Source organism: Vicia villosa, unplaced genomic scaffold, assembly GCF_029867415.1.
Source record: "Vicia villosa cultivar HV-30 ecotype Madison, WI unplaced genomic scaffold, Vvil1.0 ctg.000758F_1_1, whole genome shotgun sequence".
Lineage (NCBI taxonomy): Eukaryota > Viridiplantae > Streptophyta > Magnoliopsida > Fabales > Fabaceae > Vicia > Vicia villosa.
Window position 1 is genome coordinate 659,666 of NW_026705339.1, and position 21,904 is coordinate 681,569.

General features: G+C 35.0%; 1 protein-coding gene across 1 annotated transcript; it reads left to right on the forward strand.

The window, feature by feature from the left end:
- Positions 1–17,792: 17,792 nt before the first annotated feature.
- On the forward strand, positions 17,793–18,939 carry LOC131630994 (protein S40-5). Its single transcript, XM_058901755.1, has one exon. It carries the CDS (start codon positions 17,950–17,952, stop codon positions 18,595–18,597), a length of 648 nt encoding a protein of 215 aa, XP_058757738.1. The 5' UTR covers positions 17,793–17,949; the 3' UTR covers positions 18,598–18,939.
- The last annotated feature ends 2,965 nt before the right edge of the window (positions 18,940–21,904 follow it).

Genomic DNA, 21,904 nt, shown 5'->3' on the forward strand with positions numbered 1-21,904 from the left:
ATGAAATTAGGATGCTTCGTGTCCCATTCTCCTTTGATCTGACTAATTACCGGGGCTGAATCCCCATATACTTCCAAGAACTTAATTCTTAAGTCAATGGCAGCTCTGAGATCCAAGATACACGCTTCATACTCAGCCATATTGTTGGTACAATAGAAACATAGTCAAGCATAACATCTTCGTCTGGAAATTCAAAACTCATAGATTGATAGTCGTCTAGAGCTTGTTGGGCCAAATGATCTGCCAACACACTTCCTTTGATTGCTTTCTGTGTTGTATAATGGATGTCATAATCTATTAATATCATCTGCCATCTTGCTATTCGTCCAGAGAGAGCGGGTTTCTCAAATACATACTTGATAGGATCCATTCTAGAGATCAACAATGTGGTATGATTTAGCATATACTGTCTTAGTCGGCGAGCAACCCATGCCAAAGCACAGCAAGTTTTCTCGAGCAGTGAGTATCTTGTTTCACAGTCGGTAAACTTTTTTCTAAGGTAGTATATTGCATGCTCTTTTCGACCAGACTCGTCATGTTGCCCCAGTACACACCCCATTGAGTTCTCTAACACTATTAAGTACATAATTAGAGGTCTTCCTTCAACAGGTGGTATCATAATCGGAGTTTCTTGAAGATACTTCTTGATCTTATCAAAAGCTTCTTGGCATTGGTCATTCCATTTCACTGCTTGATCTTTCCTCAGTAACTTGAAGATCGGCTCACAAGTAGCGATCAGATGGGAAATAAACTTGGCAATGTAATTCAAACGTCCCAAGAATCCTCTAACTTCTTTCTCATTCCTTGGAACCGGCATTTCCTGTATGGCTTTTACTTTCGCAGGGTCGACTTCAATACCTTTATTGCTAACAACGAACCCTAGTAGCTTACCAGACCTCACACCAAAAGTACACTTGTTTGGATTCAGTCTTAACTTGTATTTCTTCAACCTATCAAACAACTTCTGCAGGTGGACCAGATGTTCTTCTTCAGTGTTGGACTTTGCAATCATATCATCAACATAGACCTCTATTTATTTGTGAATCATGTCATGGAACAGAGCCACCATTGCGCGCTGATACGTTGCCCCTGCGTTCTTCAACCCAAATGGCATGACCTTGTAACATAAAGTGCCCCAAGGAGTAGTGAAAGTTGTCTTTTCCATGTCTTCGGGTGCCATCTTAATCTGATTATAACCTGAGAAACCATCCATGAAAGAAAATGTTTTGCATTGCGCAGTGCTATCAACTAGAATGTCAATATGTGGTAGGGGAAAATCATCTTTAGGACTTGCTCGATTCAAATCTCTATAGTCTACACACATTCTGACCTTTCCGTCCTTCTTGGGTACCGGTACTATATTGGCGATCCATGGTGGATAACTTACTACTTTCAAGAAACCGGCATTGAATTGCTTCTCAACCTCTTCTTTGATCTTCTAAGCCATGTCAGGTCTGCTTCTTCGTAACTTCTGTTTAACCGGAGGACTGTTTTCTTTGATAGGTAGACGGTGAACCACAATATCAGTATCGAGCCCAGGCATATCTTCGTAGAACCAAGCAAAGATCTCAACATTGTCTCGTAGCATCTGAATTAATCTCTGTTTGACCATATTCTCTAGTTCAGCCCCTATCTTGATTTCCTTCTTTTCTTCGTCAGTACCTATGTTCACAATCTCGATTGGCTCTTCATGTGGCTGTATAGTCTTTTCTTCTTGCTCTAACAATCTGGCAAGTTCTCTAGGCACTTCACAATCTTCCTCACCTTCATCCTCAGCTTGGTAGATCGGATTTTCAAAGTCATATTTAGCAATAGCAGAGTCGTTATCAATAGGATCCAGAGTGGATATGGATCTGCAGTGCATTATGTGGGTGTGTGTAAGAACACATAGCTATAAAAAAGTAAAGAAAAATAAAAAGCGAACACACAATTTGAATACGAAACGTCCAATGTTTTTATTGAATGAAAATATGCTTATGAAATGACAAGCCCTAACAAATGGACCGTTGTTCCCCGGGCAAGACACACGACTTTAAAGTTTATTTTTTATTGAAGTACATAAATTAAAATTGGGAAACATAAAAACAAAACAAAACTAGAAACGAAAATTACTCCTGACTATAGGAGATAGAGACAATGTCTTCGGTCTTCCAGTTGTCCAGCCCTTCGTCAGGTGTAGGAAAGATCCACTTGTCTAGGTTGCAATTATCTTCATCTTCTCCAATGGCATTGACTCCTTTGCTGATGAAATGATACTTCAAACCTTCTGGACGAGGATTTCGTTCTCCACTCTGATCTTTGGCAGTGTAGCCTAGACCCCATTTGTTGGATTTATAAGGAAAATCAGGGAGTTGCCCCTAGATAGTACAGCCACCTTCTTCTACCACAGCCCTAGCATCTTTCAGGGAAGCCATTGTAGGAGAAACTCTAGTAACTTTAGGAACAACATTGATGGGTTTAGTCTCAGGAACCACTTGAGGGACCAATTCAAACGCTTGACGGGGAGATTCAAAAGCTTCTCCAGTGAATTCAACATACTTGGTCTCGTCTATGAAGCTCACCACGTATTCTTCCTCACCATACACAGTGACAATCTTGCCTTTCACCGGATATTTCAGTTTTGGATGTAGAGTCGAAGTCACAACATTTGCCCCATGTATCCAAGAGCGTCCAAGTAGATAGGAATAAGCGGGATGAATGTCCATCACATAGAACAAAATGTTGAAATTCTGAGAACCTACTCTAATCGGGAGCTCAACTTCGCCATATACAGTACTCATTGAACCATCGAAAGCTTTTACTATCACATCATTGGATTTCAGCACGATTCATTCAGGGTTGAGTTTGTCCAGCACCAACTTGGGTAGTACATTCAGGGATGAACCATTGTCAACTAATACGTGAGCTAGAGTGGTGCCCCCACATTCAATGGATATATGTAGAGCTTTGTTATGATTCTTTCCACTGGGACTTAGATCAGCATCAGAAAACCCAAGGTAGTTGTCTGTCGTCAGATTTGCAATATAATTATCGAGTTGAGTGACAGAAATCTCGTGTGGCACATGGGCAACCTCTAGAAACTTCATCATAGCTTTGGCGTGAGTCTTGGAGTAACTTAGGAGTGACAGCATAGAGATCTTGGAAGGAGTATGCCCCATCTGTTCAACAATGTCAGAATCACTCTTGCGGATGATCTTCAGGAACTCATTTGCTTCTTCAGAAGATGGATTTTCAGTAACGGTCTCAACTGGTGTCTGGACAGGTTCATGCAACGGTCCCTTTCCTCGGGTATCAACATTCTGATTAGGGATAGGGGTACCAGCAGGTGCAGCAGTGTTTGGAGAGATTTCTGGAGAAAACACTCTTCCGCTCCTTGTTACTTTACTAGTTCCAGCAATGTTACCCACATCAGGGTTAGCGTCTTAAGCAACCTTGTCAGTTATAAGTTCTTGTTTAACCCCCTGAATATAGACCTCGGCACCATAGTTCCAAGGGATAGCCTTATCGGAAGAATATGGAATTGGACCAGGCTTAGTGATGATAATAGGAGCCACACGAGGTTCAGCAGAAATCTTGAATGGAGCCTTAGTAGGGATCTTCAATGGAGCTTTGGAAATTACTGATACGTCTTCAATCTTTAAGCCACGAGAGAAACCATCGCACAAGTTTTCTATAGAGGGGATCTTTTCAAACCTGATAGTGCGACGATCCATCCAGCCTTGAATACTTATTTTCAGGTTCTCACAACCATTGGGTTGGGATGCACAATAATAACAACCTGGGTCGCAACCTGGAAATAAACCAGCTTGCACCAGCTTTCTCTTGATGTCAGGGAGAGGAGTTGACAGATCTCTCACATCATAGACATGGATCGTGTCCATGATAGCATTAACAGTCTTGTCATGCTTTGGCATAGGGGCAGTGATGACATTTGGAGTTTCTGGCGGGTCAAACTCGATTTCACCGGCATCTATCATGTCTTGGATCTTATTTTTCAATGCCCAGCAATTATCAGCATTGTGCTCAGGGCTATTAGAGTGGTACACACATTTTGCATTAGGATCATAGTTTGGAGACGTAGTAGTGACGTTCTTCGGAGGATCTCTTATGGTGATCAGATTGGCCTTCAACAGATGTTGCAGGGCTTGAGATAAAGGCATGTTGATTTTAGTAAATTGCCTTCTAGGTGTGTCTTACCAACGCTGATACCCTTGTCTAGGAGCTTGTTGAGGTGTTGGTGTAGAGATGAGAATAGCTCCAACAGATTAATTCTGATCATTCTTATTACGGCCCCTCTGACTATGAACGATATTAGACTCATTTCTTCCATGATAGGGCTTCTTTGCAGTACCAGAAGATGCGCCTACTTGAATCTTCCCACTTCGAATACCACTCTCCACTCGTTCTCTAGTCAATATGAGATCAGTGAAACCAGATGAGGAACTACCCAACAAGTGACTATAGAACAGCCCAGTTAGCGTACCCATGAACATGTCCACCAATTCCCTATCAGTCAAAGAAGGTTGGACTCTTCCAGCTAGATCTCTCCACTTTTGAGCATACTCCTTGAAACTTTCCTTAGGTTCCATAGACATGCTTTGTAGTTGCATGCGAGTTGGTGCGAGGTCGGAATTATATTGATATTGTTTGTAGAAAGTAGCAGCCATGTCCTCCCATGTGCGGATATTGGCATTCTCCAGCTGATAATACCATTCTAGTTGAGTCCCAGACAGACTCTCTTGGAAGAAATGAATCCACAGTCTTTTGTCTTCAGTATGAGGTTGGATCTTCCTCACATACGATCTTAGATGCATCTTGGGGCAGGAGACTCCATCATATTTAGCAAAAGTTGGAGTCTTGAACTTTGGAGGAATGATGACTCTAGGAATGAGCCCTAGCTCCTCAAAATCCAGCCCAGGTACCTTCTGAATTTCCATATTTCTCAACCGTTCCTCTAGTAGCCTGTACTTCTCATCAGCATAGTCTTCTTCATGAAAATAGTCTTCCTCATTATCATCTTGATTAGCAGAGCCTACATTGCTTCCGGCGTTGGTCTTGATACTAGCATCATCATCTTCTTCCTCGTCTTTGGGAATTTCAACTTTTTCAGCCTTTTTGAGAGGGCCTTTGAATCTTCTTCCCAGGTTGAGAACACCTTTAGCTTTCTTAGCTTTCTTCTTCTTAGTCAAGAGGGATTTCAGCTCGTCTTGCCCGTTGGACAAATTCAGAATCAAAGCTTGGAACTCAGCATTCTGAGCTTGGAGATTTTTGACAGATTGTTCAAGATCCATTTTCTCACTGAAATAAACAGCGGAAAGATGAGATATTTGCTTTATAAAAACCTGTGATGTAATGTTTATGAATGGTATGTTTATGCATATGCAATGTGTTCGAGGACCTTGGAATTCAAATTTGTTTAAAACCAAACAAGAAAGAAACTTTATTAATAATACTTAAGGAAACATTGTAAATTGTTTTACTATTATTTTTTTACAAGAGTGAAAGCATAAAATAGGAATAAAATGAAATCATAAAACTAGGAATAAAATAATAATAAAGATAAAAACAAAGTCTTCAAGTCTCCCATGGACGCTTCCTTTTTGAACCAATGAAGTTGTTGATGCCTTGCTCCGCATGAAGTAGTTTTGTGAGCTCTAACACCTTCTTCTCTTTAGCGCGAAATTGAGCTTCAAAGGTATCTCTTTCTCCTTTTAGTTGAATCCAAGACCTTTTTAACTCTTCGATGTCAGTTGGCATGTCTGGATGAGCAATAACTTGAGGAACTTTTTCCTCGCAATCGGGTTCCACAATCACAGGTCGGACATATGGATAAGGCATGATGAGGCGTTGAACACGGGTGCGTACCCATCTGAGGTAAGGCCCTAAAGGAATGGAGTTCCTTTGCCCCAAGCTCTTGCTATCAATTCTGTTCACCATATCCCATGCTCATATAAAGTTCCGGCGGTGATTTTGAGCATCATCTTCATAATCAAACACAACCCCTTGTATAAGCATCTGATGAGGACCATCTCTTCGAGCGTAACCAAACTGACGTAGGGCCAAGCAAGGATTATAAGTAATACCCCCTCGTATGCCAAGTAAAGGCACATTAGGATATTGTCCACAACGGTCGATGATAGTAACATCCTCCTTGGATAAGGAAAGCCAACGGATATCAGAGTGAGAAAGTGACATTATCCTCTTATGCCATTTCAGCCCTTGGTCATTCCTCATTACCGAGCGAGGAAAGTGCGAAATAAACCACTTAGATAGCAAAGGTATGCAACACATAAGAGTCCCTCTTTTCTTCATAGTACGAGTGTGAATAGAGTGTAGGATGTCTCCAAGCAAAGTAGGCACCGGGTTGCGTGTCAGAAATATGTTTATGGCATGTACATCTATGAACTGATCAGAATTAGGGAATAGCACTAAACCATAAATGAGTAAAGCTAATATGTCTTCGAAGGCTTGATAACTCATGGTCTTCAAAAACATGCGAGCTTTTCCGAATAAGAACTTAGCGAGGAATCCTTTGACTCCACTTCTAGTTTCCCAATGGCCTTCAACATCAGACTTCTTAAGATGTAAAGCAGCAACAATAACTTCCAATTTTGGAATTTCTTCCAAACCAGTGAACGGGATCTGATCTCGGATAGAGAGTCCAAGTATGTCAGAAAACTCTTCCATAGTAGGTACCAACTAATAATCTGGGAAAGTAAAACAATGGTGCTCAGGGTCGAAGAATTGAAACAGTACACTCATCATCTCTTCTTCAAAACCTGATGTAACCAAACTGGGCAAGAGACCATGTCTTTCAGTGAAGCGGGAACCTCCAGGAATCTCTAATACCAACTCTTTAAACTCAGAAGGTATCTTCACAAAGTTAACTCGAATGGTGTTTCTAGTCTCCATGACCTACAAAATAGAACAAAGATGAATTCTTTGGTCCTCGAATGGTTAGTAGAATGTCATGATGTTATGATGCTTATGATGTCATGATGTCAGGTAGATAACAAACACAAACAAGTCACACAATTTCGCCTTAAGGTTAGGCTTGCATGTAGTCTAGAGGTGTATACCCCCCCCTGAAGTTTAGTTGGTTCAAACCTGTCCTATATAAAGATCGGGTTCTAGGGAGCTCATATCATTGACCTTTCTCGAAGGCGCTTATCTCAGTTCGGCAATCGAATCACCAACCGAAAAGGTCCTAAAAGTCCAGTCCATATGAGTGTAGCTTCGAGTATCAACCAACTTCAGTCAGAACCAAAGGCAGCCATCTCGCTACTTTCTAATAGTCCAAAGCCAAGTTCAACTAGGGTTCTAAGGGCAAATTAGTGCTTAATGACACCACGCGGCAGCCAAGCATTTCCTCAGGTCGGATCCCAAGGAACACCAGGACAACCAATGTGTCACACTAACGATGGCCATCTGATCAACCACATCAGTATACACTGTGCAGTCTCCTTGATCTCATGCCATTTACCTAAGGTACTCAGATCCGGGTTAAGATCTTTCACATAGCAAAATAACCAAAACAACCCTGAAAAAATAAAACAAGCAAAGCAAACAATAGAAAACATTTGAGTGATCCTAAACTTTTAAGGTAACCCCTCTTTTATTCGAAAAATCCCCAACAGAGTCGCCAGTTCTGTAATACGGTGAACTGACTTTATTTGAAATGTTTCGGTAAGCAAGAGTCGCCTTCGACTTTTATTTTATCCAAATTATAGAAAGGCTAAAAGAACAGAAAAAAACCTTTTAAAAGAAATTTTGAGTTCGGGAGGTAATTTATACAAAGGGAAGGTGTAAAGCACCCTTTGTATCCATGGTTTTTCCATGGGCTCTTAATTGCTTTGCTCTTTTGTAACCAAAAGTTTAGAAATGTAGAAGAAGAAAATAAGGACTTTAGCTCGTAAATGAGCGTAGCTTTTTTGAAGGTTTATGAAAAAGTGTAAGAAAAAGATTTAAGCCAGAGCAAAGCAATTAGGGGCAAATTACCTTGACATTGTAAAAGAGTTCTTTTAGCCTTTCAGGGCTATCCATACCATAAAAGGGTAGGAAGTCCTCTTATTTGGAGGTTGAAGGGTCGTCGTAATTATCGTTCGCCATAAGACTGTCCCTGTCATAGAGGGGCAGGTAGTCTAAGGGAAGGATCAGAATAGTCATCATTGTTAGGCAACCAAGAGGACACCTCAGCATATCGTAGGCAACTTCGAGGGACGAGATCATATAACCGAACCGAAGGCAGCATCATTGGAACTTATGATCTTTTGTGACAAGAATGAACTGAGGGCAACATTGCTGAGGCGTCCTCGTATTCGAGGGACTTGACTATTCTGCGCTGAAAAAGGCAACAAGCAACAGGCAACAGGCAACAGAAGAGGTTACCATAAAAGGTGTGTGGGTGCACAATCACGTGATTAATTCAAATAATTATCTTGTAATTAGTTATTCTAAGTTCAATTCAGAGTTGCACTCCCTAGAATTACTAACCACGCAGCTATAATAGCAGTTTTAAGTGCCTTCAAGGCCACACAATACAACCAGGAGCAATTACAAAATAAGCCATGGGGAAGGGGAAGAAAAGCAATAAATCCCAACAGAGCAATAAGTCTAACACAAGTAATAATTAAAAAAAGACGGGTTTTAGGGTTACCGAACATTTGAGCTTTGATTGGTTGGTTAACCCTGAAAATTGGCAAAGAAAGAATAAACAACAAGGGGTGAGTGTAGGAGGAGTTCATTGGCATTGAAAATAAACCTTAATTTAATTTATAAGGCAAAATAAATATTTAAATAAAAAGAGAAGAGATTAGAACTTAGCTTTTGATTGATAGAGCGCGTAGTCGGAAGAACCCTGATGGTAACCCTGAAAAATTGCACAAAGGAAATGAAATTTTTTCAGTGTATGAATGATCTGATGATAAACCTCGTAAACCCTGATTAGGGCACAAATTAACTATGATTAATAGAATAAATAAAAAAGAAACCAAACTAATTAAATCGGAAAAAATAAAATTTCGATTAACTTACCTAACCCTAATATGTATTTTAATCAATTAATAAAAATCTTGATAATTAATTAAATAATTAAACAATTAATTTAAACATTTAAATCAAATAAAATTATTAATTAAAATAAATATTTTTTATTTTTAATATTTGTTTAAAACAAGAATATTTAAAAGGGTCTTGAAAAGAATATAAACAAACAATGTATGAACAAAATAAAATAAAAAACTACATTATATAATTAAAAATTAAAAAATTTGGAAAACTTAGCTGGTAATCCTGTGTGGCGCGTTGATGGAGATGCATTGTGCACCTGCGCGTTCAGAGGCATTGGATGAGCCAGGGTGTTGATCCAATGGACAGATAATGAGGGTGCAGCGCATGGATGTGGGCAGCATGTACCAGATTAGGAAGCATATAATTCCCAAAAAATAACGTTGGGAGTGGGGATCGAACCCTATCCCTTATGCACATAGGCCTTATGCGCTTCTTCTTTGCCATCTGGGCTGAAGCGTTGTGCTGTTATTGTGTCGCATGCAATAAATAATATACAAACAAATTAATCAGAAAGGAATTTAAACATGAACGCGCGCCAAAGGGTCTTTGTCTTCCTCCTTGGATTTTCAGAAACACAAGATCTTTTGGCAACGGTTTTTAGGCGTGGCTGTAGACCTTCAATCTAAAAATCGTGGCTTGTTGAGCGAGATTCCAGATGTTTCAGGGCTTGGTAAAGATCGTAAATCACTCAGTGATATTCCAGGAATGTGCTTGGATCTTCAAAACTACTTCAATCGATCTCAAACTCCAAGAACAACTTCAATTTTCCTTGAGTTTTATGAGCTCGGTTTAGGGTTTGTAAGGCTGCAAGATTCGTGAACTAGGGGTCTGGAAAGAATCACTACTTATAATAGATGGAATTAGGGTGAATAATTGGACTTGAATCTTACTAAATCTTTGATTTCAATCTTTGAAATTTGATTGAAAATATGGTTCATAATGTTTCTATTTTTGTCCAATATTTGATTCACTTTATTCCAATTATCATTTGGCTGATTGAGGGAATATATTTGATTGATTTCTTGACATAAAATCAAAGCAAATAATATCTCTTATTAATTTTACTATTTTATATAATTAATTTATGATTTAAAATGATAAAAAACCATAAAATAATTAATAAAATAATAAAAATAAAAAGGCTCTTGTTATAGGGCGTGCATGGGCTTAGAATAATGATAGGATAAAAATAATGTAGGCCCATTTGGAAATATTTGGAGTTTTGGACTTTTTCTCTTCATACATGCCCTTGAAAATAGGTGAACTTGTGCACCTTGCCATTTCCTTATATTTCAACATTTTTTCAAGTTCTTGGACTTTTTAGAAACCTTGAAGAGTCCTCTAACCAATGTCTTTGTTCCTATGTCAAAATAATTTTCCATGCTCCTTGTATGCTCTTTTGAAAAAGATGATTTTTGGTTGACTTTCAAAAGGACCTGTAATGTTTTGAGTCATAACTCTCAAATGAAGCATTTTTGGACTTGGCTTGTGAGAGACAAATTTGTAGAGAATCCAATTTCCTTCAAAATGATATTTGGATGGGAAATTTATGATGTTCCATGTAGGAGTTATGGCTGGTCAAAGTTCAGTTGACTTTTCCTATGAAAACCCTAATTTAGAAACTCTTGAATTTGTTGATTTCTGATCTTTTCTTGATGAACCATGATCAATCCTTGATCAAATGGTGAATGATACTTAAAAATAAGGTTGTTGACAAAAAGTATGGAATTTTGACTGTACTTTGACCACAGTTGACTTTTAGGTCAAACTAGTCGACTGTTGATTTTCTGAGCAATTGAGTGGTCAATCCTTTGAATTAGGACCTGAATTTTGTCATGGAGATAGTTTGAAACATCATAAGCCATATGAAATGCCTTGGAGCCTTTGATTTATTCTTTTTCTTCAGAGAGACCAAAACTCTAATTCCTTGAACCATTGTTTAGGAGGGGTGTCCTTGAGCCTTGAACTTTGATATGAGTTTGAATTAAGAGAAATAAGATGGGCAAATTTTGAGGTATGACAACTGGGAATGTAAAATAGTTTTACACCTCCAATCAATCACAACTATATATTTAATTATATTACATTTTTATTTTAATTTTTTTATTATTGATTTTTTATTGGATGATACTGTAAAATTAATGAATGCATATCCATTAAATCTTAAAGTTATTAATTATAAAATATTTTCCAATAAAATAATTTGTATACAGAATTAACCAAAACTATACCTGTTTTTTATTAAATAAAAAGGTTAAATTAGATTATTATTTATTTCTATTTCGTTTTGGAATAAAAAAATAAGAGGAGGAACAACGTTGATAGCATATCGCAGTTTTCAATAAGGTAGAGTGGAGACATGCAAGATTAGCATTCTAATGCTTAAGTCAATATGTGATAGAGAAGAGTGAAATCAAAATTGAATTTGAAACTTGTTAACTCCTTTTATATATATGCACCCTAACGTGCATGTTGCTAAAATAGACCTTCATAAAATCAAGTGAGTCTAAGTTAGCATATATATATATATATATATATATATATATATATATATATATATATATATATATATATATATAAAATAATGAACTTAACTATTTGTTAGTCGTGATTCGTGAAGATTCGTTTGATGCACTTGTATTTGAGATCTCTTGTGATCTCTAGGATGTTAATCTTTATGTGTTAGAAAGGTTCTAGAAGATGTGAGACTCGTTCCTGCTAGTTGGTCGAGGTCGATGTGGTCAACCCAGAACAGTTATCACCAAGCTCTTACCGATGTACAAACACCACTACAAAACGCGCAAACAATAACACTCGATCAACTCACCATGGTTCTTTCAAACATCGTGGTGACATCTCTAAACTCAGGTGCTTACATTTTCTTATTTTTACATTAAAAATTGTTAAGATATAATAACAGTTGTTGAGTTCACCGTGGTGATATAATCAAACTTTCATGGGTTTGAACATTAGCGCCCTAAAATATTATATTTCCTTAACGTTAAGACGCGTCTTTTCTTTTTTATTTATTTATAGAAAATTACATGAAAGGAATATCACTACAGATGTTTTGTTCAACCATTGTGACACACGCGCGCACACACACACGCACACGTACACGCACGCACACGTACACGCACACACACAATATCTACACCACGATTGACAATTACAATCATTATGAAATAATTCACCCATATATAAGCGAATTAACTCTCGCTTCTTGACAATATCGTCGTATCTTTCACAGCAAAATTCTAGCACCTATATTTTCTCTTCTTCTTCGTCATTAACTTTCATATTCTACAGTATAGCCGTCAATCTTGTTCTTCATATATGAAGGTATTCTTCTTCCAATTTCTATCGCTTTCGTGTATGTTGTTGTTATGTTTCACATGATTTTCATATGATTTTTTTCTGTTAGATAGCTTATGGTATTTTTTTTATTGTTGTATGTTGTTGTTGATAAATATAGATAAGTGTTTTTTGAAATTATTTTCATATTACTTACTTCAGTTTCACGTGTTTTGTGTTTCTTGTTGTTGCTGACAAACTATTTTTTCAAATTTGTCTTCACTAGCTTAACAAAGCGCATATTTTGGCTATGGTACATATGGTTTGCGTTTCTATGGAAGAAAAAAAATACAAGTATAAAGTTATTGTGGAAACTTCATCCACCTTGTATTTCTTTTTCATAGCATCACAAACTAGATGACTTCATAATTTGTTACATTTCCACGATTATTTTCAATAAAATGTGCGTTCTTGAAACAATTTAATATATATTATGATGTTGTATGTTGTTAGTGTTTTATTGCAAAAATGTATATTTTTTTATTTTGTCGCATGTATTTATTACGTTGTTGTTGACAAATGTTCTCAAAACAAGAATAAAATATTGCTTAGTCACAAGAAAAAAGGCTTCCTGTGACTTAGCAAAATTTTGTTCTTTAAATTCTTATACAGGTTTACAGTAAATGAAGTATATTTTATTATATTTTATGTAGATTGTTTGTTTTATTAATCTTTCACTGATAATACATTCATTTAAATTGACATAGAAACTTATAATCTGAAAATTAAGTTGTATTTGAAAATCAACTTATATCAATCCATGTTTTCCGAATTGCATGCGTCTCATTATTCATTTCACGCTCTTTAGCATTTATAATGTGATTCAATGACCTAATTCCTCCAATATATAAATATCTTCTATTATAGTTTAATTTGAATTAGATATAATTATTGGCTAGGTCTACCTTATTGTCGTCACTTATCATCGTTATTTTAATAATGATAAGTCATCATAATAATCACGATGATAAGTGACGATGACGAGGTAGATCTAGCCAATAAATTGATGTTATTCAAATTAAACTAGAATCATACCATTGAATCACATTTTATGTGTTAAAGAGCAGAAAATGAATGATGAGAGACATGCAATTCAGAAAACAGTCGTTTGTTTAAGTTGATTTTCAAGAATAGTTTAATTTTTAGATTATATACTTCTTTATCATTTTGAATGGTTGTATTTCTTTAAGGAGGAATGTGCCGGATTGGAGTAACTACTGACTTATTACAATGGATTTGTCATTTTCCTACTGTTACGCTGTTGAAGTTGAAACTAAACCCTAAAACCATAATCCTAACTTCTAAGCATCAACAACACCCAGAAGAAGAGTAGAAAGAAGAGAACAAGTAAAGAGTAAAGAGAGATCGAAAGAGAGATAGAGGAAGAGAACTTACCATCTCCGTCGTTGTTGGAGTTTGCGTCGTACGTTACTCCGGTCAGATATCCTGTAAGCTTCTTTTCGCCATTCCCTTGTTACAATATTGTTGTGCTTGATCTGTTGGTTTAAACCCCTATGGTATTTGTTTAGTTCACGTGAGGGTTGTGGTTTAATTTGGATTTTGGTTGGTTAGGGATTTTGACTTTGAAACCCAGATCTAGGCCATTTTAGTAGGATTTAAGGCTTTTGGTGGCAGGATTCGTGATCTACGGCCGAAAAGAGGGTGTTGTGTTAAGAGTATTTTGTTTAGGGGTAGTGGTCACCGGAGAAAACTGATGCGCATAAGTTGATGATATGTTAGTGTTTTCTTTAGAGAGAAACAATTTTTATGAATTGGGCGACATATAATTTCATTTATATATTAAAAAAATATCACTTTTCATCACAGTTGACAAGACGAACTGTGATGATATATTATTTGCATAATGAAATTTCATAAAGAAGTGTTAGTGTTTAACCATTTAAAAATTTTAAATAAAAAAACAAAATATATCACAATGGTTGAACAAAACAACTGTAGTGATATCTCTTTTATTTTTTTCCTTAAAAAAAAAGAAAATGAAAAGACGCACCTTAATGTTAAAGGAGTTAAATATTTGAGGACGCTGAGGTTCGAACCCATGAAAGCTTGATTGTATCACCATGGTGGATCATCAACCGTTATTATATCCTAATAATTTTTTATTACAAAATAAATAAAAATGTTAGCGCCTGAGTTTAGAGATGTCACCACGGTGTTTGGAAGAATCATGATGACTTGGGCAATGTTATATGCGCGTTTCTTAGTAGTGACTTCGCCATTACATGTCTTTTGCTTGAAGGAATGTGTACCGCCATGTTTTCTTAATTAATAAATCCTTCCTTACAAGTCACGTGCTTGAGGGACTGAGTACTGATAAATTTGTAACAACACATGTCAACTTTGCATCAGCTCACCTCGGCCCTTTAGGATTAGAACCCTCTAAGCTCTTATAGAGTACTTAACATCGAAAATCCAAGTCTAATATAGCAATGACGTGTTAAGACATGTTTGGGAAAAGATAGTAGGATTTCTCAATTATTGTCACGTTACCCAAATTTAACGAGTGACTCATTCCATTTTCCCCACTTATGTCAAACCTAATAAATATAGGAGACCAAAGAATCAGTGAACCAAGACTATAAATGCATGACCTCATAGTTGGAAAAATGGACGACATCCACATATCAATGAACAAATGACCATCTCCTGATATATTGTCGGAAGAATGTCTATACTATTTTACTTATAAAAAATACACTAGTAAATGACTCGTGCGTTCGCACAGGTCTTGCAATGAAGATAAAATAATCATGAGTAAATATAATATAGGGATGTATGCTACTTTACTATAAGTAATAGAAAATATTATAATAGGTATTATGTATAAATATTGAGATTCATTTTTAGTAGTAAGAATAAATCATATAATTAAATTGTCATCTACTCGTGTGGCACGGGTCGAACAATATCGTTATAAATAGGAAATAAATATACTATATTTGAGGTTAAAAAAAATATATAAAAAATATACTAATTAAGTAGTTTCAGTACGTCAAAAATGAATATTTTGATAAAAAAATAAATGAAATAATTAAGTTGCTATATACCCGTGCTTTTACACGGGACGCATAATATTGTTATAAATAAATAATAAAAAAATATAATATAGAGATGGTTTAAAAATTATAAAAGATATACAAATTAAGAAGTTTATGCCCATTGAATATGTATATTTTAGTCAAAAAATTTAAGAAAATAATTAAGTACCCATCTACCTGTGCGTTCGCACAAGTCGCACATTTATTTAATTAATTAATAAATAATCTTAATAATTAATTTTAATATTAGAGCAATATAATAATAATTTTTTATTTACTATTATTAATGTTTAATATAAATAATTAATAATGATTATATGTATTACACAAAAATGACATATTTTTAAAATAAATATTTGGAAATTTTTTTCCAAAATAATAAATCAAAGCATATCAAATTCATATATGTCATTAAAAAAATAAAAATTTGTATTTTTCATCAGAAATTTGTGTATTTACCTATCACAGTTGTCTCATGTTTTTTTATTAAGACATATATTCATATTATATTTTCTTAGTATAAATACTACTATTTTATATAAACCAAGAATGAGATTCTTTAAAAATTTTAATAATATAATATTACATATTAAGTTATCTTACCGTCATATTTAAAATTCGTTTTCATTTTTTCCATAATATCATATATATATATATATATATATATATATATATATATATATATATATATATATATATATATATATATATATATATATATATATATATATATATATATATATATATATATATATATATATATATATATATATATATATATATATTAAGTTATCTTACCGTCATGATTAAAATTCGTTTGCATTTTTTAAAAAGTAAATTAATAAATTTATCAATATTTCTAATAAACATTAAATACATAGTAAAAAGTATTAAATGGAATCTATACAATTCTTATGAATATTACAATTAAAAATAAAATATATTTAATATTATATTAAATTAATCATTTATTTTTGTTTCTTTTTAGAAATAAGGCTGTCTTATTAAAATAAAGAATATAGTTTTATAAAATAGACTCATTCTCTTATTAAAAGCACATGTTATCTTTAACCATTTATTTTTAAAAAAAGTGTCCAATAAATTTAATTGTTTTAGATTATTTGTTGGTCTTTCAAAAATATATTTGTATATTATGTGTAATTTTAATTGCACACTCCTAACACCAAATTAAAATATATCATAAATTTTACTGCTTTCTTACTCGATTTATGTTAATTGGTCTTAAACCGGAATCTAGAATCTATATAAATTAGTTTTGATATCCTAACAAATAATAAATTGTTTTAAAATAGAAACATTTATTATTGATTAATTTGATTTTTAAATTTTTTTTAAAACAAATAATTAATTAACAAAAAATTGCCTGATATATTGTCGGAAAAATGTCTATACTATTTTACTTATCACAAATACATAACTAAATTAAAATAATTAATTATCAAATCAAATAACTATTTTTAAATTTATTAGGTTATTGTCCGTCCTACATGTAACCAAAAAGAATTAAATTTGGTCACAGCAAACTTTATTATGGACTAATTTGTATGTTTCCTCACCAAAATCAACCTATTTCTTCTTCCAAATTCTGTCTATTATTGTAGAACACCTTCATAAATAAAAAAGGTTGAATCAGAAAGGTTGAACTAGAAGACCATAATTATGATTTGTCTCTGTTACCCCGCAATATTCACATCACGAGTTCACGGTCAAAAAATTCAAAAACACCAAAATCGTTTTCATTGGTTCAAGTGGTAGGCATGACATGAGATGAAAGTCTCAAAATGGGAAGTCCCAATTAAGATTCCCATGTTTCATTTGGGTGCATTGCCAATTATCTTCTCTTCCACCTCAAAACTAACCACTTATTATCACACACACCACCACAGTGACGTGCCATTAACGACAAATTCTTGTATTAGTATAATGTTTAGTTTAATTTTAAATAATTCTCATGTGTCGTCATTACCTAAATTTAAACTCTTTTGTTTTATTAACAAAACAATATTAACATATAAGTACCAATATTCTAAAGCCATTCAACATTTATAAATGCTTTTGAACCATTGAGTTGCATCACTTTTAACTATGTGGTTTAATAAATTATATTTAATGACAAATAATTACCAAAGTAATTTTTTATTAGAATTTATTTTTATTTTTATTTCTCATAAATACAATCAGAGAAAATAGTATTATAAAAAAAAAGATAAATTCAGATAAAATGAAAACTAAACACAAATTCAAATGAAATTCCAACGTTATATATAGAGAGCAAGTGGCAACCATTTTCTCCTCACCTCAAGCTTTAAGAGCAATGGAATCATAACATTAGCAGTAGAAATATTTAAAAAAATTGTGAATAATTCTTTTTTGTCTCTTCCATTTTTTTTAATTAAATCTCATAGTTTCTAAGTTCACGGCGGCGCAACCATTTCTGCCGCCGTAGATGGCGAAAGGTCGGAAATTAACTACCAGCCAAAGCGAGCGGTTCTTAGGAACTTACGGCTACTCTCACAACCAAGGCTCCACTGCCGCTGATCCCTCTGAGCTTCGAGAAGAGGATATCTGGTCCACTGGCGGTGATACCGGTGAACATGAACATGACTTGAATTTCTCTGATGAGTGGGAGTCGTCAAACACTGACACTGTTGTGAGTAACGGCGGTTCGTCGTATCGTGACCGGCGTCGGATTACTCAGAACGGTGGCGAAAACCGTCAATTAGGTGGTCTGTCGCTTGCGTTTGAAGATCCGGCGGATGATAACTCCGCGACAGCTACGGCGAGGATCGTGCATCAGTTCCGTGCGCATGAGAGTGTGGCGTCGTCGCCACGTGGACGGCACATGGCGACATCGCTGCCGGTGAACGTGCCGGACTGGAGTAAGATACTCCGAGTTGATTCGGTTGAGTCGCTACACGATGACAGTCTGGATGATGATGACGATTTGGGGATGGTTCCGCCACACGAGTATTTAGCGCGTAGCCGTAAGACGGCGGCGAAATCGGTTTTTGAGGGTGTGGGTAGGACTTTGAAAGGCCGTGATTTGAGCCGGGTTCGTGATGCTGTGTGGAGTCAGACCGGGTTCGATGGTTGATTGTCCGGTTCAGGTGGTTTTTTTTTTTATTAAATGGTTCCTTCTCGCTTAGCCTTGTTTGTAATATTAGTTAATTATTGTTATTGTTGTTAATGTTATTATGGTTAGTTAATTAATCAAATTCCACTTGTGGTTGTTGGTTAATACATTTGTTTAATTATGATAAGTAAGGACTGTAAGGTGGCTTATGGGCAATGATTCGGTTGGTTGGACTTGGGTGATTAGAGTCCAACTCAGTGGCCAGTGAGCCTAATTAAGCACAAGCAAGTGCTAATTAGCATGTAATAATTGATAACAAATTGTAATTTGAATTGCTGAATTATGATCAAGGTCGTTGTCTCATGCTTCAGTTTTGATTTTCGATAATTTGGTCTTCTGTTTGTTCAGGTGATTATGGATAATTAGGTTAGATTTTGGGTAATTGGCTATTTTTTTTTGTTAATTGTGAAGAGGAACAATATACTCCATACATATGAATGAAAATCATGAATTCAGAGCATAAAAAGATGACTAAGTTTCTTTGCAATATGCAACAAAAAAACCTTATTTCTTAATGAATTTAGTATAAGTAAAAATAAGTTGAATAAAATTGAAATATTTGATTTAAATTTAAACTAAATATATTGTTTCAAACTGAATATATGTTTATTTATAGGCACAAATCATATAATATAATCAATACACAAGTGGAGAAAGTTTTTCTAAAGACAAAATGACAAAGACATTAACTTCTATTATTCATAATATTCTTTATCGTTAAAACTTGCTAAAAAAATTCAGTGAGAAAAATCTATTGTAGAAAAAAAAAAAAACAATGATATCTTCAAAATTATAAAACTAACAAAACAAAAAAAGCAAAACCAATGTTACCTTCAAATTTTAATGTTGCTTCAAAAATCTTAGAACTTCCTGTTGATAATGTGCTATAAACTAAAAATAAAAGAAGTAAAAGTTTAGAGAGAAAAATCAAATGTTTTCTATTATGGTATTCAAAAATATTTCATTACACAACGATACAGGTCATGTTCCGTTCGAAAATTAAAAATGATTGGTGAAATGGTGAGGTGGGGTCTTGAATCGATGGATTAAGTTTCGGTGCAATCAAGAAGAAACTGACATGCAAGGTTAGCACTCAAATTCCCGAGTCAGTGAGAGAATGAAGAGTAATGTGACTGATAATGAATTTGAATCATACATTTTCCTTCACGTATGGCAATTGTAACAAATTTGTAATGAACAAAATTTTGACTTTTAGTGATAATTCATCCTTTCCTTTTGTTAAGTTCTTTAACCTACTTCTTTATTTTGTCTTGCGTAATTTTATTTCATCATTTAGTTTTCAATGATTTGTTTTATCGTATCATCCTTCATGATTTTATTTCATCATTTAATTTTCAATGATTTTGTTTCATTGTATCATCTTTCATGATTTTATTTCATCATTTAGTCATCCATAATTTTGTTTCGTTGTATCATCTTTCATGATTTTATTTCATCATTTAGTCATCCACGATAAGTAGACTAGAGCGTGCTTCGACCTCTTTGGGGACCTTACTCTTCCATTCCCCCCATGTAAAGTGGTTTGAGGTCGATGTATGTTTGACTTCATTGCATGTATTTTGGAGTGGCTAGCTACCAAGAAGGGGTGTGTCAATTTTGGCTTCATGTTCCTAATTTGTCAATATTTCTTCTTTCTTAGGGGAGACAATACTACGACTTTCAACAAATAGAATTATATTATTTATATCAAAAACATTACATCCAACAATTATTAAAGTACCGTTTGAGTTTGGTTACATTTCACGTCCTAGAGGATGGGCTCCTTGGTCAGGGTTTCCATAGTGTAGATTTTGTTCCCTGCTCTAGCCTTGATCATGTACATTCCATACCAATTAGCTGCAAGCTTTCCATCTCCCAGAGTTCTTCTTTCAAATGTCGACTCGCCTTAACGAGGTATCCTGGTTAAAACTCTCGAGGTCGAACTTGCTTGTTGTATCTGGATTCAGTTGCTTGCTTCATCAGGACACTCATAAGGGCGATAAATACTATCATTTCTTCTAAAAGTTTTACCTCTTCCCTGATGGCCTAGGTGTTATATTCCTCTGGAAAGGGATAATTTATTCACGAACTAAGCTCACCTATTGTCAACAGGGATGACAACTTTGGTTTCATAAGTAAGTTGGAAGGGAGTTTCTTCTATCCTCAAGTGGGGTGTGCGAGATATGCCCAAAGGACATGTGGAAGCTCATCCGCCCAATTTCCCTTAGTTGCCTCCAGAATTTGCTTTAGTCCTTTCAACAAAACTCAATTTATCACTTCTTTCTCTCCCATTCATTTGAGGATGTTCAACTGAGGTGAAATTTTGCTTGACCTTCAAATCATCCAACAATTTCTTCAAATTCTTATTTACGAATTGTGCCCCGTAATCAGTTACAATGGACAATGAGATTCCATATCTAGCTAAAATGTTCCTCTTGAAGAATTTGAGTATGTAGGAGAAAGTAATCCTCGCTAAGGCCTCTACTTCAACCCATTTAGTGAAATAATCAACAATGATTAGGAGACATCTAAGCTAGCATAATGCTAGGGCAAAGGGCTAAGAATTTCCATTCCCCATTGAGATAAAGTCTAAGGTGATGTTAACACGTGCAATTTGGATAAAAGGGAATTATGGATGTCCTCGTTCCTCTGACATTAGTCTCACTTCTGTATACATTCTTTGGCATCTCAGACAATAAATGGTCAAGAATATCCAAGTCTGAGAAACTTTTTTCTAGAGCCTAGGCACCCAAATGTTGTTTGGCTATCCCTTCACATACTTCGACGAGGGGGTATGTGGCTTTTTCTTCCTTTAAGAAATTTTTATCATAAGGGTTGATTAGCCCTATATATACAAGATTTCTTATATTACAGAATATGATTTAGCTCTTTTTTTCACCAGGGCAGATTTTTCCAGATCGGAAGGAAGTGTTCTCCATCCAATATAATATACAATGAGCGATATCCAAAAAGGTTGTGAGATGTCTTATATGATCATTTCTGTCGCTCCTGGATTTTTGATGCTTGGGTCTCTTAGTGTCTCCTGGATGAAGGAATGGTTTTCTTTATAGGACCTGGTGCTAGCAAGTTTGGAAAGGACATCTTCTATAATGTTTTTCTCCATTGGGATGTTCAATATTACAAATCATTTAAACTTTTCTAGCATTTCTCTATTCAAGGTTACATACCACTGAAATAATGGTTCCTTGGACTAAGCATCCCTCTTGACTTGTGACACCACGAGCTGAGAATCCGTTCATAAGCTTAC